Source organism: Coregonus clupeaformis, unplaced genomic scaffold, assembly GCF_020615455.1.
Source record: "Coregonus clupeaformis isolate EN_2021a unplaced genomic scaffold, ASM2061545v1 scaf0999, whole genome shotgun sequence".
Lineage (NCBI taxonomy): Eukaryota > Metazoa > Chordata > Actinopteri > Salmoniformes > Salmonidae > Coregonus > Coregonus clupeaformis.
In genome coordinates, this window is record NW_025534453.1 from 33,793 (window position 1) to 58,123 (window position 24,331).

A 24,331-nucleotide genomic window follows, 5' to 3' on the forward strand; every position below is an offset into this window, starting at 1 on the left:
ATGGCCATGGCTGCACTGAGCCCCTGTCCTTTACTAGTCCACAGCGCCTCAGGAACCGCACTCATAGTCATAGCCTGGATCTTGTTTGTCCTGACCCTCTCCTATGTGAAGGTGATCATTGGGGTGATCCTTCGGGATGAGGGCCACAGTGCCCTCTTGTGGTGTGGAGCGGTAGTGCAGCTTGGCTCCATGCTGGGTGCGCTGTCCATGTTTCCCTTGGTCAGTGTCTATGGACTGTTCAAATCAGGGGACCCTTGTAACACCAAGTGCCCGAAGTAGGGATCAAGATGTGGCTTACTGTTGAAACTTACTGTAGAAAACCAAAATGTTGACACTGGAAATATATCTTTCATCATTTGAGTTTGTCTCTTTAAACTGATTTTAAGGTATCTAGTCTGTTGCCCTATGGTTGATTATGAACTAAATGGCACCAAACCGCTTGTGTTTGTTTTCCGTTGAATAAAGTTTCAAAACGTTTTGCTACAGATGTAGGATCTTAATTGTATCACCCTGTTGCAAGATAGCTTTTTATGCAATGCAGGAACTTTAAAACGTGTAGTGTTTTTGAGGTTTAAAAAGGCTTCTGAAGTTTTCAATTTCCACTTTGACATTTCAGACTTCATTTTCCCTTGCAAAAATGTATCATCCCCTACAAAAATGCCCATTAATTATAATCCACGTAATAATTCACATTTCCTGTTGCTGCAGGATTATTTTCCTGCTGTAGCAAACTGGCTCAAATTAAGACCCGAAATCTATACAGTGTGCCCTAATGAATACGACTCAGTATGCCTATATTGGGGTTAAACACTGTGGGAGGCCAATTTATTGATGTCTCAGACTTTTATTGTTACAAAGACCACAAAGATGATTGTATGTTATTGCTAAGCTTTTTACAATTCTTCTTTAAGAGAAGATTAATGCCTTGTTTTACGTGAAGGGGAGTTAAGTATAGTGTTATAACAGTGATGACTGGTCCCCTGTAGCTCAGTTGGTAGAGCATGGCACTTGCAACGCCAGGGTTGTGGGTTCGTTTCCCACGGGAGGCCAGTATGAAAATGTATGCACTCACTAACTGTAAGTCGCTCTGGATAAGAGCGTCTGCTAAATGACTAAAATGTAAATGCATCAAAGGGATGATGGACGGGGCCATGTACCGTCAAATCTTGGGTGAGAACCTCCTTCCCTCAGCCAGGGCATTGTGGATGGGTATTCCAGCATGACAATGACCCAAAACACACGGCCAAGGCAACAAAGGAGTGGCTCAAGAAGAAGCATATTAAGGTTCTGCAGTGGCCTAGCCAGTCTCCAGATCTTAATCCCATAGAAAATATGTGGAGGGAGCTGAAGGTTCGAGTTGCCAAACGTCAGCCTCGAAACCTTAATGACTTGGAGAAGATCTGCAAAGAGGAGTGGAACAAAATCCCTCCTGAGATGTGTGCAAACCTGGTGGCCAACTACAAGAAACATCTGACCTCTGTGATTGCCAAGAAGGGTTTTGCCACCAAGTACTAAGTAATGTTTTGCAGAGGGGTCAAATACTTATTTCCCTCATTAAAATGCAAATCTATTTATAAAAAATTTTACATGCGTTTTTCTGGATTTTTTTGTTGTTGTTATTCTGTCTCTCACTGTTCAAATAATCCTACCATTAAAATTATAGACTGATCATGTCTTTGTCAGTGGGCAAACGTACAAAATCAGCAGAGGATCAAATACCTTTTTCCCTCAATGTAGGTGCCCACCTCGTGGCCGGAGCAGGGTTGAGTGGAGTTCCGTGGGGCTGTGCTGTCCTACAGAGAGGGTCTGCCCAACGCCCTGGACGGGGTGAGCCTGGTGGTCCGGCCTGGGGAGAAGGTGGGGGTGGTGGGCCGGACGGGCTCAGGCAAGTCCACCCTGTTCCTGGCCCTCTTCCGTATGTTGGAGCTGAACCAGGGTCAGATCTTAGTGGACGGAGTGGACACCAGTCAGGTGGGACTGGCCCAGCTCAGGTGAGGGAAGGAAGAGATGATGTTGATGACTGTGGTGGTGGTGTGATGATGATAATAATGGATTTAAATGTTTTTTTGTACTTTTCCAACTGCTCGACACAACATTATTGTGCACTTGGATGATGATGGTGATCTGTGCATCTGTAATAAAAGCCCTTTATAGGTGACGACATTCATCAAGCATGTCTGCATATTTTGAACTACCAAAAATACATTGGTTTGTTCCTTCCTTCTTTCCTTCCTCCCGAGTGGCGCAGTGGTCTAAGGCACTGCATCGCAGTGCTAGCTGTGCCACTAGAGATCCTGGTTCACATCCAGACTCTGTCGTAGCCGGCCGCGACCGGGAGACCCATGGGGCGGCGCACAATTGGTCCAGGGTAGGGGAAGGAATGGCTGGCAGGGATGTAGCTCAGTTGGTAGAGCATGGCGTTTGCGACGCCAGGGTTGTGGGTTCGATTCCCACGGGGGGCCAGTATGAAAAATAAATACAATACAAATAAAAATGTAACTGTAAGTCGCGTCTGCTAAATGACTAAAATGTAAATGTGATGAATCTAGCGTAGACGACAGATCCATTTTTCACACTGTGTTTGTGGCTCCCCCTGCAGGTCTAAACTGGCCATCATCCCCCGGGACCCGTTCCTGTTCAGCGGGACGAGGAGGGAGAACCTGGACCCATGTGGACGTCACCCGGACCCCCGGCTACTGGAGGCCCTGGAACACTGTCACCTGAGTCCTGTCATCAACCGCATCGGTGGGTGAGAGAGAGAGAGAGAGGGAGGGTGGGTGAGAGAGAGAGAGAGAGAGAGGGAGGGTGGGTGGGAGAGAAAGAGAAGGTGAAGGAGGGAGAGAGGATGAATGAGGACAGTAGAGGAGGGAGATTGTGATGGTGATAGAAGGGAGATGGATGACCCATCACAATAATTAAAAGGAAGAGAAGGTGAAGGAGGGAGAGAGGATGAATGAGGACAGTAGAGGAGGGAGATTGTGATGGTGATAGAAGGGAGATGGATGACCCATCACAATAATTAAAAGGAAATGCCAAGAAAACTATAGGCAAATAATTAAAAGGAAATGCCAAGAAAACTATAGGCAATCACACCATTATTTAACATTACCGCATGTCAGCTGCATGACAATTAGCGAGTTGACTAGAACACGGTCCAGATACCCTCCAAATTGCGTTGTGGTTCGAAGAGACCACTAAAATGTTGCAGAGATAAGTGACCGAGATGCGCGCGTACAGCATTGGATGCATCAATTCGGGCTACAAGTGCTGTTGGCCTAATGACAATCGCCGAATGTCATTACACTTTTATTTTTATTTTTTACAGATTTCTCTTTCCATTCAGCAAATTGCAAGTGCACTGTGGGATGCTGGAATTATTTTGTGAGTGGAAAAACATGCGTGGATAGCCAACAGGAATGCCTTTTGAAGTGATTGTTTCACAATCAAATGAAAACATAATGACTGGTTGTTATTATGCCACATTAAAAGTTAATACATGATAAAAGTTATATGACAAATCTTTACTAGGCCCACGGAGATCATATGACATTAATAGGGATTCTATATGTAATCTATGCATCTATATGAAATTCTATGATTAGACTAGGGCTGTTACGGTGACCATATTACCTCCACACTTAGTCATGGTAACTAGGCTTCTCCAAGCTCTGATGGTCAATAGTAGTATCGTATATGAAGATTATGTCTTTGTTAAATGTTTTTCATGAAGAAAGGGAATGTTGTTTATGTTAGTATCAAAAGGGAATGTTTTAGTGTAACGTCACATACAACAGACAGGAAGTGTGTTGTAGACAGGGGAGACTGGTGATTGGCCAGAAGAGGGAGCATCTTTTTGCAGTGTTTATAAATAGGGGCTAGACTACAGAAAGGGCAGAACGGCCATGACAATCTGAGATGCCGTTCTCCGGACACCGCGGGTCTGTAACTTATGCTGTAACCTCGTGATTTTAATAAAAGCCTCTAACACGGTGCAGCTTGAGCGGACTCTTTGTTGACAGCAATAATGGCCACCATTCACCCGATACGACAAATGGCGCCCAACGTGGGGCTGGTCTGCACCTCTCCTTTGGTTCATTCGTAGCCGCCAGGCTAACTCAAGCTCTGAAGTCATGACCAGACGAGGGTGAGTGTTCCTCACAGCTTAGTTTGGATACGACTTGTGTACACTGGAGAGATGTACCATATGACCGTGCCTCGGGTGGCGTTGTTGCTGACGACTAGGAGGCTGCCTAAAATGTTATTCCATTGGAAACGGCAGATAATTGGAATTTTAGAGCATAAAACGGTAGGAATTAAGTATTGAAGGTGTACAATTAAGGCAGATATGCGCATTCATTAGGCACTGTACCGCTTAACACCCGGGGGGCCATTTAGAAAATGATGGGCGGCAAATCCGTTTACGATAGAATGTGCATTCGGTGGGTTTTGAAAGAACTTCGGTTTGATGGGATTTATCTGATTGTGATTATGACTCGACTCTCGTCCGACGGGGGGTTTGATTGGGTTTGATTTCTCGGTGTAATGGTCATTATAGTCACGGTAGCAAAAACGGTAGGATAAATATGTTAAAATAAATAGGGCAGTGCAGGATGTTTGTTTGTGTGGTAGGCAGTTAGCTAAAGGCTAAAGCTAATGTTAATGCTAAATGCTGGAGTGTGGGTCATGCTTACATGGTACATAGCGGCTAATGATAATGCTAATGCTAAATGCTAATTGTAGTTGCGTGCTACATGCTAACGGATATCCTTAGAGACCCCATTACGATGGATTAAAGTCTCTTAAACTTGTCTCTGTGTGTGTAAGTCAGGTTATATGTTTTGTGAGCTCTGTTATGTGTAATTGTGTGAGTATAAGGTATAAAATAGTGAAGCTGTAGCGTAATGCTATCGTTTCTATGGTTTGGCAAGCATGGGGTTAAGTGGATGTGCGCATGCGCTTGAGTTTACGGCGCTAAAACTACGACATGCGGTTATGTGCTAAGACTACAAAACTGCATTGTGGGTAAAGGTCATAGGTCCCATCTGGGGTTACCCTGCAAGGGGAGAAATAGACACAGACGGGGAAACAAAGAGAAGATATATTTTGACATGAGTATTCTAGTTTAAACGGGCGGATGGTTAAAGATGAAACTTGTTTTGTGACCTATTGAATTTATACATTAAATATATGTTGACGGAGTATAATGAATTAAATTAAATGACGGATTAAAATAAAATAAAAATGTTTTTGAGCGATCTGATTTAGTTCTGAGTTTAGTCTTAGAGTGAATAATGTAGAAACGAAACGAATATTGAATGGTTGGAAATACTCAGTGATTGCATTAACTACTACAATGTTATTCTGTGTTTTTGTTCTTCTGTCATATGAGAGGAACGAGAGGAGAGAGGGGAGATACAGGAAGTGCTGACGTGCGTCACGTGACAAGGTGTGACGCAGGCAGAGGATCAGATATCAGGCTAGTTCACAAAATCATCCCTTACAAAATATTTGATGACAATTTCACATAGGCTTGGCAAATACTATTTCATTAAAAATTGCATTTTGGAGGCTCTGTGCATCACTGGGGTTTGATTACAATTGTGTTGGGAATCGAGGACTGACATTATTCTGTAAATTTAAGATAATTAGGGGTTATAGAGCAAGGGGTTACAGGCTTTGTTTTTGGGATTGCTTTGAAGTTGACTAATTTACATTTACTTGCATTTGATGGGTTGTGGTAAGATAGCCAACATTAATTGATAAATTGGTGACATAGGATATAGGAATAAAAATTGGTTTTAATTATTCATGATTTTTAATTGATTTAATTTTTTTTTTTTTGGGAGTTGTTAGGTTTATATTAATAATTTAAGGGGGGGAAGCCATAGGCTATACAGTCTAAAATAGTTCACAATAAGGAATATAAAAGGGTTGATATAGGGAAAAAAAATAGTAATCCTTTAACTAAAGTAGTGTTAGAAAAACTAATGGCAGAAGTTAGTACACCTTTCTCACATACGGATTCAGCAAAAAGACACCCACCTTATGAGAAGGAAGTAGAGCTTAGGAGTAGAGCTTAGGGATGTTTATCCTCAGCTTCCGGTGATCATCCAGGAGGGTGATTGGTGCATCAGAGATGAAGACGAATAATAGATAGAGGACAAGCAGAAACGACGATCACAGAAGAAAAGGCCACTAGTAAGAAGATGATGGAAGATGATATTTCGAGGACAGAACTTAGAGTATAAGCTGTTGAAGAATACTGATATGTCAACGGCGAGAAGGAACAGGACCAAGAAACTCTCTGAGAACTCAATCAAATACAACTTACAACTGGAGAAGAAGGAGAAGAGAAGCTTTGGTTATGAAGAATCAGAGTGAACCAAATCAACAATCACTGTTACAGCTTCAACTGAACAATATCAAATGCAATTGTACCAGCCAAGGGGGGTACCAGGTGTTCCATATCCACAGCCAGTTGCTGGACAGACACAGAATTGGAGAGGAAGAGGACGAGAAGAAATAGAAGGAGGAGGAAGATTTCAGCTACACTTCCAGCAACTTTCAGAAGACTGTTATAATTATGGACAGTTTGGTTACTTTACCTGTGAGTGCAACAAGTCAGGAGGAAAAACAGAGAACATTTTTAAGGAAGATACAGGGGTCAGTCAAGATCACCTGTTCTCCAGGTGAACCCTAAAGATTCTAGAGTGCCTAGAAGATCCGGAAGGGGGGTGTCAGCTGATAGCATCGATTAGAGAAGAAGAGAAAATATCTAACAATTGAAGTAAAACCAGAGGACTATGAGAAATGATAGTGAATAGTGTAAAAGCTTTTATCTGTGTTCAGCCTAAAGAGGTTAAACATATCACTAATTGATAACTAATTAGGATAGGGATTTGAGGTAGTAAAACAGTTAATTACTCTTAAGGTACTAATATTAGAGCATATACCTATTGCATTGTTGGGAAGAGATGCATTGTTTAAATTGAACTGTACAATAGGATGTACACTAAACGGCTGTTTGCTTAAAAGATAATATCATAGGAAGGATGATAATCTGTTAGACTGCCTATTAGACAATTTGTCTGAAAAAAGTTAAAAGGGGTGACTGTTATTCTGGGTTACATTCTTACACCAAGAGATTTCAGGCTAGGCTAAAAGGTGTTTAGTCGTTTGCCAAGTCTGTGTAAAAAGTCAGAAACAGGTGGGGACTTTCCCAATCACATATTCTAAAAATTTGGTGGTAAAGGGATTTTGTGAATAAATCAGTGGAAAAGGTTTTTAAAGGTTAGGAGACAATATTAGATTAAAAAAGTTAGGAGAACTAGGTTGAAGGAACTCTAAGACAGTAAGCTAAGTTTCAAAGTTAGTAGTAAGAGAGAGAGAACAATGGTGAAGGACATTTTAGAGTAGGAAGATCAAGGTAATTATAGGTGTATTGTTATAATCAAAAGTTTGAAAGTCAGGGATTAGAGAGAGGACTGAGAGTTGGGAAAAAGTGACACTAGTGGTGATAGATGGAAGTACAAGCAAAGACAACTTTTCTTTGGGGAAAAAACTAGAAGTAACTAAGGACATTAACACTTCAGTCTATTATAACAACAGTGAGAAGCAAGTTAACTCTTTCAACATTGATAGTTATTAAAGTCATAAATATATCGCATTTGATTATAAGGGAACCAATTTTAGGAAAAAATACTTATTAGGGTTAGGATGGGGACGTTCCTCCCACATGGAGAGATAATTATGGAGAAGAAGTATACTTATCTAGTGCAAGCATTAGAATTTGTTCTGGTTAAGAATTATTGGTTAAAAGGCTATGTAATTCATAAAGTAACGCTTATAATGGAAGAGTTGGGGTCTGTTGGGGCCTCCACAGTCATTGAGGGAGTTCAGGAAGAATAGAGACAATATAGATTCATCTGAAATAGTGAAGGATACTATCATGGAGGACAGGATGAGGTCTTTGATTTTAATGTAGGGAGGAGAAAAACTAAATGCATGTAGTTTGATTCTTCTGTTGTGAAAATTAGAGATAGATGGCCAGGTAGGAATCTTTGGTTCCAGCGGTTAACTCATTTTTGTAAGATCAGTGAGGAATCTTGAGGGTCCATGTCTGTTGAGAATTCCAGTCAAACATGTTAGAGACGGTCGCTCGACCTCTATCAAGTGTGTGTGTGTCAGTATTATGCTTTGTCATGACTGTGGTATCAGCAACAATCAGTAACAGATAAAATAATGTCATTGTCAAAACATTTGTTTAAGTCTAGGTTTAGGTGTTATTGGGTTAAGTGAATTAACTTGGGTGCATTTGTTAGATGGAAAGAAAAATCAGGTAACAGCGTAACTGGAGCATTTGAGGTGTAACCATTGAGGGCTAAAATTTGTTTTTGTTCTAATAAAACATATGAGGTAAGGGGGTATGTTTATGGGAATATCAGATTGTGATGTTATATGATAACTTTGGGTAGGCATGACCTTAAGGGTAGTAATGAGAAATATAAATGTAACTTTTTATGTTCCAGTAGTAGGAACAGCAGGACTTTGATGGTTAAAAGATTAGCTTTGCCTGTCAATGTAACTATTGGGAATGTTAAAGATATTTAGAGGGTTTGTAGTGATAAAGCATATATATTCTTACCCTATGGATAGACAGGATGTTGTTACATATACGTTGAAGCTTCCATATGAGGTTTCTACCATTAAAAGAGGGGTAGCAAGCTAGGGTTGAAATAGGGTGAAAAGAGATATGGTGACATTTAATAGTCTTCAAGCCTATCATTGAAGGATAAGTCTAAGGGAGAAGGGGGACTTTTTCCATGGTATGGTGTAACATAAGGTTAGTTATACTTTGAGTCCAGATAGTTCAGATATTATCACTAGGGTTATATATGCATTGAAGAATATAAGGGGATGCGTTTGGGAGATCTGAGAAGACTTGGTTGCAAGATCAGGTAGGCCAGTAGGGGCAGTGATGGGTTACATTTAATGGCAGCTTTGATAGCACTGTGTGTGAGGTTTGTAATTTGTTACTGACCTTTGAGAAAGCTATGATATTGAGATAGGTTGGAGAGTGATGCCTGGAGACAACACTCAGATGCCGGTGTTGACTGTTCCTGATCTGGATGAAGATGGACCAGTGGAACTGAATGGATAAATATCATTTTTTATGAGTTGATGATTTTTCAATTGTTTTTTTTTGTTTTTTCAGTATTGGTGTGATTTGTGGTATGATTTATGAATCAAAGGGGGAATAGGTTAATGTGATTCATGCATCATTTATATATCATTTTTATATTCTTAGTGGATATTGATGTTTAATTTGAAAGGGGTGTTTTGCAAAGATACTGTTTGGTCGTTTCTTTTCTTTTCTTCCAGAAGCATTTGGGGGAACATATGGAGATTGAAATACTCAAACAACGACAATATGAAGGGACAATATGACTGGAGGAGATGAAACAAGGAGGGTGTGGCCGATTCCATCATCAACAGTCCATTGGAAGTCGAGACTACGGGGAGATGAAGTGTAGTGGACTACATTCCAGTGTCTGCAATGAAATATAGACATGTGTAATACATAATTTGTGTCATATTCTTAGGGATTAATTTTTGTAGAAGGATATTTGATGTTATTGAATACATGTGAGGATCTTAGATGTTTTTGTTTATTTCGGTGATGCTTAGGGACAGAAGAAGGTCTAGGCAGGGAGAGGTTCACTGTAGGGTCCAATGGGTTGACCAGCCTTACAAGTGGATGTTTTTGGATAGGATTTTGTTTGCAGGGGGCTTACATGTGTATTTAATTGCATCATAGTTTCAAATGCATTTACATGGTTTATGAGTTTATCTGGAGTACGGAGGTGGTTGCCTGGGGGCAGAGGGACCGTGAGAGAATTTTACTGTCTTGATTGATGGATGGAAGGTTGCCGGACAGTTTTTCGCTCTTACACTCCATAGAGATTTGTTCATATTTCATAGTAATGTATTCACACTTCATAAAGATAGTAATGTATTCACACTTCATAAACAGTTGTTCATATTTCATAGAAAGGTATTTACACTCTAGAGGATAATGTTTTTTGGTTTAATGTTAAAGATACTCAATAAGATAAATTCTTACTGGTCATAGTCCTATTCTGTTTGTTGTCGAGACTGTTCGTCTCGAAGGGGGGAATATCGTATATGAAGATTATGTCTTTGTTAAATGTTTTTCATGAAGAAAGGGAATGTTGTTTATGTTAGTATCAAAAGGGAATGTTTTAGTGTAACGTCACATACAACAGACAGGAAGTGTGTTGTAGACAGGGGAGACTGGTGATTGGCCAGAAGAGGGAGCATCTTTTTGCAGTGTTTATAAATAGGGGCTAGACTACAGAAAGGGCAGAACGGCCATGACAATCTGAGATGCCGTTCTCCGGACACCGCGGGTCTGTAACTTATGCTGTAACCTCGTGATTTTAATAAAAGCCTCTAACACGGTGCAGCTTGAGCGGACTCTTTGTTGACAGCAATAATGGCCACCATTCACCCGATACGACAGTAGCCTACCAAACTTGCTAACTGCCTGGTACTCCACACTCTATTGTCCTTCTAATCAATGCAAATGTAGTCAAAAATCTAATCAAACACTCATGTTGCGCAGCATTTCTGTAGGCTATGCAATTGCATGAGAAAACAGCGTTTTGATGGCCTCTATTAAAAAGAGGATCCCATCAGCATTATATAGGCTAGGCCTACTAAATTTCCCAACTTTCCTAATATTAAACACATTTCTTCGCTTTACAACAGAAGTATAGCCTACCTGGCTGGCATTAAAATGAACCATGGGAAATGTGTCCTCTATCCGATATTTAAATGTATTTTCCCCCTGCCCCTGTTCCGAGACAGGTGCATGATAATGGTCCATTCTAAATGAAAACTAATTTCACACACATATTATTTAGTATATGTAAAGACAAGATTAAATCAAGAATAGTCTAATGGGTGACAATATTAGCCTATCACTTGTGAATTATATATTATCACTTGTGAATGATGCCCAGCTTGTTCATTTGTATTTAATGTTTTATTTCACCTTTATTTAACCAGGTAAGCCAGTTGAGAACAAGTTCTCATTTACAAGTTCTCATTTACAACTGCGACCTGCATTAAGGCAAGAAACAGCGCCTAATTCATAAATAATAATAATTCATGACTTTTTCAAATCATAGTCCCACACCTCATGTAGCCTAGCCCATAGGCCTATAGGTTTTGATAAAGTTTGTATCACAACTAAAGTGGCCAAGCTCACTGGCCCTAAAAGGCATTGTTTTTTTAAATGGGCATTACGGCCACACTAGGGGGATGCAGAAATTTGAGGCATTATCAAGTGCTTGCCAAATTGTGAATGAGAGACTGATGAAGTGTGTACAGCCTGTGCAAGATACAAAGCAGAGCTCATGCCTTTCATGGAACTTTTTTCAAATCATCATTAGTCGCATCTTGCAGCCTTAGAATGTATTAAAAATCTAAACATATAGCCAAACGTTTGTATCACAACTAAAGCTTCGTGTTTCTTTGTTAACCCCTCAATACAGAATAGCCCCATGTGCGCACTCCCTCAGAAATCATTTGGAGAAAACATCCTTTCTATTTTATTAATGTCAGTGGGTGCTGTAGGTGGGTGTGGTGCAGGAATCAGATGCAGGACGCAGAAAAATAAGTCCAATAGACTTTAGTGAACAGCACACTCAAATTCACGAGTCAAACGCCCGGAGGCGAGAAAGTCCGCACACAGGCGAAAACCAAACAGCGCACAAAACAGTGCGTAAATAACCTCCGAACACAGAGGAGGAAAATATGAAATGCACAAGGCAAACAGTAGCGCACAAAACACGACAGCGAAACAATAACACACAAACACAGACACACACAACGAGAACTAAATAGAACACTAACGAGGACTAACTAGACACAGGTGTACAACATCAAGACCAAACCAAACGAACAAGAAACATAGATCGGTGGCAGCTAGTACTCCGAGACGACGACCGCCCGAAGCCTGCCGAACCAGGAGGAGGAGCAGCCTCGGCGAAACCGTGACAGTACCCCCCTTTGACGCGCGGCTCCAGCCGTGCGCCGACCCGGCCTCGGGGACGACCAGGAGGGACGCGGAGCAGGGCGCGCGGGATGGTCCCGGTGGAACTCCGACAGGAGAGATGGGTCTAGGATGTCCCTCCGCGGCACCCAGCACCGCTCCTCCGGGCCGTACCCCTCCCACTCCACGAGATACTGGAGACCCCCCATCCGGCGTCTGGAGTCCAAGATGGACCGAACGGTGTACGCCGGAGCCCCCTCGATGTCCAATGGGGGCGGAGGAGTCTCTCCTATCTCATTGTCCTGGAGTGGACCAGCTACCACCGGCCTGAGAAGAGACACATGGAACGAGGGGTTAATATTCTTATATTCAACAGGTAGATGTAACCTATAACACACCTCGTTCAATCTTCTCAGGACTTTAAAGGGCCCCACAAACCGCCGACCCAGCTTCCGGCAGGGCAGGCGGAGGGGTAGGTTTCTGGTAGAGAGCCAGACTCGATCTCCGGGTGCGTACACCGGCCCTCACTGCGGTGGAGATCGGCGCTCGCCTTGTGACGAAGGACGGCCCGCTGCAGGTGGACGTGGGCAGCGTTCCACGTCTCTTCCGAGCGCCTCATCCAATCATCCACCGCAGGGGCCTCGATCTGGCTCTGCTGCCACGGTGCCAGAACCGGCTGGTAACCTAATACACATTGAAAATGGGTTAGGTTAGTAGAGGAGTGGCGGAGAGAGTTCTGGGCCATCTCGGCCCAGGGAATGTAACGCGCCCACTCCTCAGGCCGGTCCTGGCAATACGACCTCAGAAACCTACCCACATCCTGGTTGACACGTTCCACCTGCCCGTTACTCTCCGGGTGGTACCCCGAGGTAAGGCTAACCGAGACCTCCAAACGCTCCATAAACGCTCTCCACACACGGGAGGTAAACTGGGGGCCTCGATCAGACACTATATCCTCGGGGACCCCGTAATGCCGGAAGACGTGGGTAAATAGGGCCTCAGCGGTCTGTAGGGCAGTAGGAAGACCCGACATAGGGGAGAAGACGACAGGCCTTAGAGAACCGGTCCACAGCGACCAGGATGGTGGTATTCCCCTGAGAGAGGGGAAGGTCTGTTACAAAATCCACCGAGAGGTGGGACCATGGTCGTTGTGGAACGGGTAGGGGCTGTAACTTACCCCTGGGCAGATGTCGGGGCACCTTACACTGGGCGCACACCGAGCAGGAGGAGACGTAAACCCTCACATCCCTAGCCAAAGTAGGCCACCAGTATTTAGTGCTAAGGCAATGCACTGTCCGGCCAATACCCGGATGTCAGAGGAGGGTGACGTGTGAGCCCAGTAGATGAGTTGATCCCGAATCTCGAGCGGAACGTACTTCCGACCCTCAGGACATTGTGGAGGGCTGGGGTCGATGCATAGCGCTCGCTCGATCTCGGCATCGACCTCCCACACCACCGGTGCCACAAGGCAAGACTCCGGTAGTATGGGAGTAGGCTCAACGGACCTCTCCTCCGTGTCATACCGCCGGGACAGTGCATCTGCCTTGCCATTCTGGGAACCAGGGATGTACGTGATTTTAAATACGAACCTGGTGAGAAACATACTCCATCGAGCCTGGCGAGGTTCAGTCTCCTCGCTGCCCTGATGTACTCCAGGTTCCGATGGTCAGTCAAAATGAGGAAAGGGTGTTGAGCCCCCTCAAGCCAATGCCTCCACACCTTAAGGGCCTGAACTTCAGCTAACAGCTCCCTGTCCCCAACGTCATAGTTACGCTCCGCCCGGGCTGAGCTTTTTGGAGTAAAAGCACAGGGGCGGAGTTTAGGTGGCGAGCCGGACCGTTGAGAGAGCACGGCCCCTATACCAGCCTCAGACGCGTCCACCTCAACCTGAAAGGGAATCGTGGGATCCGGATGCGCCAGCACCGGAGCCGACGAAACAGGTCCTTCAGTCTCCCAAAGGCCCTGTCCGCATCAGCTGACCACTGCAGGCGCACCGGACCCCCCTTCAGAAGGGACATGATGGGAGCTGCCACCTGTCCAAAACCCCGGATAAACCTCCGGTAGTAATTCGCAAAAGCCCAAGAACTGCTGCACCTCTTTTACAGTGGTTGGAGTTTGCCAATTACGCACAGCGGACACACGATCCACCTCCATACTCACCCCTGACGCGGACAACCGATAACCCAAAAAAGTAGACCGACTCCTGGAAAAACAGACATTTCTCTGCCTTGACATATAGGTCGTGCTCCAACAGCCTCCTCAATACACGTCGCACCAGGGTTACATGCTCGGCTCGGGTAGACGAGTATACCAGAATATCATCAATGTACCCGACCACCCCCTTGTCCCTGCATATCCCGGAAAATGTCATCTACGAAGGATTGAAAGACTGATGGAGCATTCATCAACCCATATGGCATGACAAGATATTCGAAATGACCTGACGTGGTACTAAACGCTGTTTTCCATTCATCGCCCTCCCTAATGCGCACCAAGTTATACGCGCTCCTGAGATCCAATTTTGTGAAAAACCGCGCCCCATGCAACGACTCTGTCATGGTCGCAATCAGAGGGAGTGGATAACTGTATTTCACAGTAATCTGATTGAGACCACGGTAATCAATGCATGGGCGCAACCCTCCATCTTTCTTTTTCACAAAAAAGAAACTCGAAGAGGCGGGGGGAAGTGGAAGGCGAATGTATCCCTGTCTCAAAGATTCGGCTATGTAGGTCTCCATAGCTTTTCTCTCCTCTTGAGACAAAGGATACACATGGCTCCGTGGGAGCGCTGCTCCTGCCTGGAGATCAATCGCACAATCCCCCTGTCTATGGGGAGGCAACTGCGTCGCCCTAGTTTTGCTAAACACAAGAGCTAAATCCCCATATTCAGGCGGAATGTGCAGTGCGGGCACTTGGTTTGGACTTTCCACCGAAGTCGCCCCCACGGAAACACCCAGACATCGCCCCTCACACTGAACAGACCACCCATCGAGAGCCCTCTGTTGCCACGAAATAGCAGGGTTATGGGTGCTTAACCAGGGAATCCCCAGCACCACTGGGTACGCAGGAGAGTCGATCAGATACAGCCTCTTCATTTACATTTACATTTTAGTCATTTAGCAGACGCTCTTATCCAGAGCGACTTACAGGAGCAATTAGGGTTAAGTGCCTTGCTCAAGGGCACATTTACGTCATTTAGCAGACGCTCTTATCCAGAGCGACTACAAATTGGTGCATTCACCCTATAGCCAGTGGGATAACCACTTTACAATTATACTTTATTTTATTTTTTTTTGGGGGGGGGGGGGGTAGAATGATTACTTTATCCTATCCCAGGTGTTCCTTAAAGAGGTGGGGTTTCAAATGTCTCCGGAAGGTGGTGAGTGACTCCGCTGTCCTGGCGTCGTGAGGGAGCTTGTTCCACCATTGGGGTGCCAGAGCAGCGAACAGCTTTGACTGGGCTGAGTGGGAACTATGCTTCCCGCAGAGGAAGGGAGCCAGCAGGCCAGAGGTGGATGAACGCAATGCCCTCGCCTGGGTGTAGGGACTGATCAGAGCCTGAAGGTACGGAGGTGCCGTTCCCCTCACTGCTCCATAGGCAAGCACCATGGTCTTGTAACGGATGCGAGCTTCAACTGGAAGCCAGTGGAGTGTGCGGCGGAGGGGGTGACGTGAGAGAACTTGGGAAGGTTGAACACCAGACGGGCTGCGGCATTCTGGATGAGTTGTAGGGGTTTAATGGCACAGGCAGGGAGGCCAGCCAACAGCGAGTTGCAGTAATCCAGACGGGAGATGACAAGTGCCTGGATTAGGACCTGTGCCGCTTCCTGTGTAAGGCAGGGTCGTACTCTCCGAATGTTGTAGAGCATGAACCTGCAGGATCGGGTCACCGCCTTGATGTTGGCGGAGAACGACAGGGTGTTGTCCAGGGTCACGCCAAGGCTCTTCGCACTCTGGGAGGAGGACACAACGGAGTTGTCAACCGTGATGGCGAGATCATGGAACGGGCATGACCCCCCCTGCGCACACATCCTAAGTGGCGCTGTGACTTGCCTGATCAACCCCGACCCCAACGGACGGCTATCTAAGGCATGAACGGGAAAAGGTTTGTCAACGGGTAGGAGAGGGATCCCTAACTCTAAACAAAACTTTCGATCAACAAAATTCCCAGCTGCGCCTGAATCTACTAGCGCCTTATGCTGGGAATGAGGTGCAACCTGTGGAAAACCAACAGGTATACAAAAGTGCGCAACAGAAAGCTCTGGGTAGGTGGGGCGTCTACTCACCTGGGAGGCCCCCCCAGTGCGTGGCCTGTTGTCTTCTCCCCCGGAGAACCCTCCCCAGCACCTGGCCGCAGTGTGCCCTCCACGACCGCACTTGGTGCAGGAGACAGGCCCCCTCGGGCTCCTCCTACTCCGTTCTCTAGCGCCCGGCACCCCCGAGCTCCATAGGGCTCGGCTCGGAGGTGCCGGAGGGCGGAATGGACGGACCCCCCTCGGGACGTCCACGGGTGGCCAGCAGGGTGTCTAAACGGATGGACATATCAACCAACTGGTCGAAAGTCAGATGGGTATCCCTGCAGGCCAACTCTCGTTGAACGTCCTCCCGGAGGCTACACCGAAAATGGTCAATGAGAGCCCGTTCATTCCACCCCTGCATCCGCCACTAGAGTCCGGTACTCCAAAGGGAAACGCCTGTGCGCTCCTCCTCCCCTGTCTCAAGTGGACTAGCCGCTCCCCCGCCGCTTTGCCCTCAGGTGGATGGTCAAACACGGCCTTGAAGCGGCGGGAGAACTCGGCGTAGGAGATGGTGTTGGCGTCCATCTTCCTCCACTCAGCGTTAGCCCACTCCAACGCCTTTCCCGAGAGACAGGAGATGAGGGCGGAAACGCCTCGTGTCCCGAGGGCACCGGGTGTACAGTGGCCAGGTAGAGCTCCACCTGCAGGAGGAACCCCTGACACCCGGCAGCTGTTCCGTCATACGCCCTCGGGAGCGAGCCGAATCCTCCTGGGTTCCGGACCTGGGGCTGGTGGACCGGCCGATGGGGTGGACAGGGTAGGTGGAGGTGTGGGTACCCTGCTGGCTTCCCATCGGTGCAGGGTGTTGATCACGTCCTGTAGAGCGGTCTCCAGTTGTCTTATCTGGCCCTCCTGCCAATGGATATGCTCCTCGAGCGACACAGGTGTCAGCCGATCCTGCTGATTCCATAATGGTGTGTTATTCTGTCAGTGGGTGCTGTAGGTGGGTGTGGTGCAGGAATCAGATGCAGGACGCAGAAAAATAAGTCCAATAGACTTTAGTGAACAGCACACTCAAATTCACGAGTCAAACGCCCGGAGGCGAGAAAGTCCGCACACAGGCGAAAACCAAACGGCGCACAAAACAGTGCGTAAATAACCTCCGAACACAGAGGAGGAAAATATGAAATGCACAAGGCAAACAGTAGCGCACAAAACACGACAGCGAAACAATAACACACAAACACAGACACACACAACGAGAACTAAATAGAACACTAACGAGGACTAACTAGACACAGGTGTACAACATCAAGACCAAACCAAACGAACATGAAACATAGATCGTGGCAGCTAGTACTCCGGAGACGACGACCGCCGAAGCCTGCCCGAACCAGGAGGAGGAGCAGCCTCGGCCGAAACCGTGACAATTAATCTATGTTCAATTACATTCTTCATACTATAAAATAATGTATCGGAATTCTAAGCAAATCCTGTCTGCTAAATGAACTAGTGTAGCCCACAGCCATATGGCATAGCCAGATCAGGACCTAACATAAGGACAATTCAGAGTATGCTATTCTGTTCTTCTGAAACAGACTACATTTTCTTCATATCATGCTTCTTTAGACCTGTCTAAAATAAATAATGGATTTATTGTGACGGTGTAGGTTATATTACATAGATGTATTACTTTTTAAAATGTAGATGTTCCAAAGGTCTGCATCAGTGGCTTGTAGGCTATGCGTGGAAGCCAGGAGATGCTAAATGTGTTTATGTTAATTAAAGGTCAATTACTGTGAGACCGGCAGTTATTTACTTGACAATCACCGGCTGACAAAATGTAATGACGCCAAAGCCCTAGATTAGACCCATTTAAAAAAAACATAGTATGAAGAGAGTGAAGGGTGATAATTAGTTCATGTTTGTGTCTGTAAGAGTTTGGTCAGGTGACCTCACTAACCTCTGCGTGTATTTGTGTATCTTAGGTGGTCTTGGTGCTGAGGTTGGAGAGAGGGGCAATTGTTTCTCTCTGGGACAGAGACAGCTGCTGTGTCTGGCCAGGGCTCTGCTGACTGAAGCTAATGTAAGAACCAGCCCGCACCATCCATCCATATGAATTACTAACATGGCTTTGAATTCATCCATCCAAATTACTAACATGGCTTTGAATTCATCCATCCATATCAATTACTAACATGGCTTTTAATTCAACCATCCATATCAATTACTAACATGGCTTTGAATTCAACCATCCATATCAATTATTAACATGGCTTTGAATTCAACCATCCATATCAATTACTAACATGGCTTTATTTCTCAACCATTGTTTCCTCTCTATAGATTCTGTGTATTGACGAAGCCACAGCCAGCGTTGACCAAAAGACTGACAAGCTGCTACAACAGACAATCAGAGAGAAGTTTCAAGACAAGACCGTCCTCACCATTGCCCATAGGTAAATTATTCAGTGAACACAACTTTACATAACGATCTTAAGTGCTATAGTAGACATTTATACCGAATTATACATAACTTACGTTTTCATGGTACATTTATATCATAATTTGATGTCACAGTTGAATAAAGTGACACCTTGATTTTCTCTCTCTGTCAACAGGATGAACACCATCATGGACTCAGACAGGGTGCTGGTGATGCATTCTGGGAAGGTGGTGGAGTTTGACACCCCTGCTGATCTGTGCCAAAGAGACGACTCATTTTCTGCAAGCTGGTTGGTGGGAGGGGAGAGTGTGAGGAGAAGCTATCAGAGGACTAATGACAATGGGAAATGTCAATGGGGATTTCTCTCTCTGTTTCCCCACAGGAGGCCAGTGGTGGTCGGACTCGGTGGACCAACCAACCACCCGTCCGATGGAGGTGGTAGAATTTGGCCCTATAATAATTACTGGTCCAGGGGTCCAGGGTCAGAATTTTTTTTTCTTCACCCACATTATCGTTAAGGTTAGGATTTGGTGTAGGGTAATCTGATCCTAGATCTGTGGTTAAGGGCGGAGACTTCTACCTCGAGGCCCACTGACTGACATTTGACCTTTGACCTCAGAGAGTAAGGTCTGAATAGTCCAACCTGAGCAAGATTATTGTTTTACTACATTTTATGAAGTTGGGTTAATTTTCTAACCTGGGCGTCATGTGGAATTTCTCCGCTTTTTATTTGGAAACACGTTAATGGGGTACGAAATAACTGATGTGTCAATAGCACAGAGTTAATGAAGAAACATGGAATAAGTACTTTAATTGCTTTTGTATTGAAGGGAGTATTTTATAGCACTATAATGGATTTTTACAGAAAAATTGTTTTCCTAGAGCAAGTCAATCATTCACTTTGCAGCACCGTTAATTTATGAATTCCTCTTGCACCTGGTCTGTTGGCAGTATGATCTTTATAGCTAGACAGAGCACACAATAATGGACATTCTTCACATAGATAAAATGCATGTTTACACACTGTTTGCTGTACGGATGTGCTGCAGACTAATAGACTTTATGATAAAGACAATTTAAAGTTGTTCTTTTTCTATTTACCATTCACACACAGCAAATTTGTTTGGATGCTCCTCGCAATATTGTTACATCTGAGGATTTCAAGCCATTCTGTAGTAGGACCACTGTATATCAGTCATTTGAGAATGTTTCTGTTTTGTAATATACACTAATAGAGAACATCTCAGGGAGAATTGTCTTTACATGCAGCGTTTTCAGTTGTGGTCAGTACTCATGTACAGTAATATGAAGGTGTAACATGTTAAAAATAAAATGGCTCCACTGGTTTAACACATTTCTTGTCACTTATTTTTATTTATTGGGTTTGCCTGAACGTCATTATGATAATCTTCATGATTAGTAATTATATTTCTATATGTTACACATTCCATGTTATTGTTTTGTTGAGTTTGGGTTTATCTGAATGGCATGATTACATAATTGTCATGAATGGTAATTGGAAGGAGGAGTAGCCCCACCTTAAAGGTATGGTTACATAGTTAGAATGTTATACAGTCTCATAAATCAGTTCTATTCAAGTCTTAATCCCTAGATCATGCCACACCTTCATTTTTGTGCCTGATAATTACCGTGAGTCATATGAATGCCTTGCTGCCCCTCCCTTGAAACAAGACAACTCTTTGGCACAGATCTGCATTTTTGTGATATTAACAGACACTTATTTTTTCCCACCTGTCTTGGTGTGTTGTTGGAGAGTGCTCTGTTTGTGTTTTTCTCTATCTCACAGTTCCAGTCTTGGGAGGTTTCAGTGATCACCCTGCCTACCTGGACTGGAGAATGTGTGTGACGGTTTGTGGCTGGGAAGGCATGCCGATGGTGGAACCAGTTTGTCTGCTTTGGGGAGAGTATGCTTTCACTGACTGAGGCACGGGGTAGGCAGTCCTACAGGAGTACGGAGCAAACAGCATGGACTGCTAACACTGTCACAACTTTCTCACATCAGTGTTAAATTCCTCAGTGGCTGAATAACAAGAAACTGCATGGTCAAAACAACCCAATGAAGCCTAAGGTAAGAGTTTGATTTGTTGTCAATTAACATTTTGAAACTTTTGCTGAAGTACTCCATCCAGACTATATGGTGCCAGGTACTATTGCTAGTGTTTACGAAGTCCACAAGGATGTCATCGTTGTAGTAGCTAGATGAATATGTCAAGTTTGGAACAGTATGTGCAGGTTTGTAATGCAAATGTCTACAGTAACTATTTACATTTTAGTCATTTAGCAGACGCTCTTATCCAGAGCAACTTACAGTTAGTGAGTGCATACATTGTTTTTTTTATACCCCTGTGGGAATCTAACCCGCATGTAGAGCATTGCAAACATTTTATACCTGAAAAAATATTAAAGAAGTCTTAATAGGGCATTGGGCCACCACGAGCCAGAACAGCTTCAATGCACCTTAGCATAGATTCTACAAGTGTCTGGAACTCTGTTGGAAGGATGCGACACCCGTCTTCTAAGGGAAATTCCATAATTTGGTGTTTTGTTGATAGTGGTGTAAAATGCTGTCTCAGGCGCCACTCCAGAATCTCCCATAAGTGTTCAATTGGGTTGAGATCTGGTGACAGACGGCCATGGCATTTGGTTTACATCGTTTTCATGCTCATCAAACCATTCAGTGACCACTCGTGCCCTGTGGATGGGGGCATTGTCATCCTATGGGGGCGTAGCCATGGTAGCCAAAATGGGGGCATAGCAGTGGTAGCCCAAATATTTACCATTGAAGGTTTTTGCATTAATTAAAATAACTAGTATATCTTAGAAGTCGTGTTGACCTCTTTTGTTCCTAATACCAGATTTGAATTGACGCGACTTTGACAGGGAACATTGCTGGTCCTCTGTAGCTCAGCTGGTAGAGCACGGCGCTTGTAACGCCAAGGTAGTGGGTTCGATCCCCGGGACCACCCATACACAAAAATGTATGCACACACGACTGTAAGTCGCTTTGGATAAAAGCGTCTGCTAAATGGCATATTATTATTAAAATATTGGCCAAAATGGAGGCATAGCCATGGTAGACAAAATAATGGCCAAACGAATGGCCTGCCCAGCATTTTATACTTGTCCCTAAAATGGGATGTTAATTGCTTAATTAACTCAGGAACAACACCTGTGTGGAACCACCTGCTTTCAATATACTTTGTATCCCTTATTTATTCAAGTGTTTCCTTTATTTTACATTTACATTTTAGTCATTTAGCAGACGCTCTTATCCAGAGCGACTTACAGTTAGCACATACATTATTTTATCAAACCCACAACCCTGGCGTTGCAAACGCCATGCTCTACCAACTGAGCTACATCCCCTGCCGGCCATTCCCTCCCCTACCCTGGACGACGCTGGGCCAATTGTGCGCCGCCCCATGGGTCTCCCGGTTGCGGCCGGCTACAACAGAGCCTGGATTCGAACCAGGATCTCTAGTGGCACAGCTAGCACTGCGATGCAGTGCCTTAGACCACTGCGCCACTCGGGAGTTACTAGTTTGGCATGTGGCATAATTACATTCAATCTCGCTCCTGAATTAAAGTTATTCCATTCAAAATGCAACAGAATGATGAGTTGGCTGACTTAAAAGCAATAGGAGAATATTGAAACACATAGTATAATAAGTCGGAGTGATTAATATTTGTACATATTCATGTTTTGGAGGTACAGTGTTTGATGATGAAGTTAATGATGATGATTATGACAATTGTGGAACAAATTATTGTTCATAGAGCAGCAGTCTCACTAAGCATGTGACACAAATCACCTGCAGGACTTGAAAGAACATACTGTAAGCGATCGTTTACAAATCACTTTATTTGAGCCCCTGCCACAGCAAGCTTCTCATAATAGAAAGTGGTGGGTGTGGTCACTTCTGAGTGTACTTTTAGAAAGGAAACACCCGACTATAGTGCACTTGTCTCTATTTCCCTGGAAAAACGTGTTCCTGTTGTTCCCTCCATGTCCCAAGGCCACACCTCGAATACCTTAAAGGTTCAGCTACCTGGGTGTCAACCATGTGCCTATTTGCTTATGTAAACAGGTTATCCCCCATAGCCCATCTTTAGTTGTGGTTTCAGCTGATTTTGGTCTTTATGGTCAAAGGGGTAGAATGAGCTGTGCCATTATTGTCTAATTATGTTCTTTCTTTGCATTTGATACTCTTGAAGGCTATGAAAGTATGCTGCAGTATTTAGGCCTATATGATTTGATTATTATAGCATGAAACCAAGCTGAGCATTTATTTTCAACTGATTCTTCCCCCCTAAACATGTTTAGACAGAAGAGCTTTTCATAAAGGATCATGGTATGTGAGATCATTCATCCATCAGCTAAGCAACAGGAAATGTACTTTTTGAAAAACACCTATGCCTCAGCATTACTTTCTAGAAGTGCATGCCATTTAAAACGTCTATTTAAAAAAGTTATTGTATTATAGATTTTGTAAATTATTGTAAATAACATGTCTTTTTAAGTTAATTGTTCATTGTTGGCATTTGATGTTTGGGTTATTGAAACATGACTAATGCTGAGGCCACACGCCTGTCTACACATTTCTTATAACTATGTTTGTATGTCTGGTTTTAGCCTGGTGTCCGCAGAGGGAGGAGCCTCTCTGAGGGGCTGATGCTGGAGGAATCAGAGAAAGGACGATTGGTCGTCTCCAGCGTTGTCGATGGCTCCTTGGCCAATCAGGGGCTCAAAGAAGGTATGATTTTTGAGTCTCTTATTTAATACATCACATTTTTGTTGAGTGTCAAAGCTCCCAAAATACAAAAAAATCTTTAGCTCAGACTTTTGTGCATCAATAAAATACATAGCTGTTTCTAAGGACATGTTTAGAATCATTGACATTTTCAGTCACCAAGCTTTAACTGTGAGAAATGTTATTTTTTTCAGGAGATGAAATTGTGGGTGCCACAATCAACTTCGACCAACTTTCGAAACACGATGTGTTGAAAATACTGAAGCTGATGGATGATAGTGGATTTGATGAGAAGGTTCAAGTTCTGACCAAAAATAATTTGAGCAAGAGTATGGGGACCTTGGACAGCATCAAAGCCCCAGAGGAGGTTTGTGGAATACATGTCAAGTCAAACAGAATTAGCTGAATAACAAATAAGAAAGTACATTTTCAAAATGTTGTTAGATCAATTATATCCATTGTTATTGGATTGCTTTCTCTTTGCAGATTCTGAAGGATTCCTATAACAGACTCAATGCCAAAATAAAGAAGTTCATGAAGGATGACAGCTCTGGACAACCTACAGGTTCTGGGGGAAGTGGCTCTCCTTACGGACAGGAAAGAGGCAAGGGACCGAGACATCTCTGGGCCAAGCCTGATGTCAGAGGAACAGACTCTACAGTACCCCTCGATGCTCCTGGTGGAGGACTTTGGTTGCCTAATGCCAACATGAGTACATCAGATCTCTCCCTAGCTCATTTGAATGGGTCTTTAGGGGCTGATCCTGGTGTCAATATCTCAGATTTACCTTCAGTAG

The 24,331-nt window shown here is 44.2% G+C and overlaps 1 protein-coding gene across 1 annotated transcript; it reads left to right on the plus strand.

The window, feature by feature from the left end:
* LOC121533009 (ABC transporter C family member 11-like) lies at nt 1-24,247 on the plus strand. The gene is given in 9 exon segments (XM_045217288.1): nt 1-219; nt 1,738-1,991; nt 2,600-2,745; nt 18,306-18,403; nt 18,664-18,776; nt 18,939-19,071; nt 23,418-23,538; nt 23,730-23,902; nt 24,101-24,247. Coding segments are annotated over 9 exon segments (1,404 nt in total).
* The last annotated feature ends 84 nt before the right edge of the window (nt 24,248-24,331 follow it).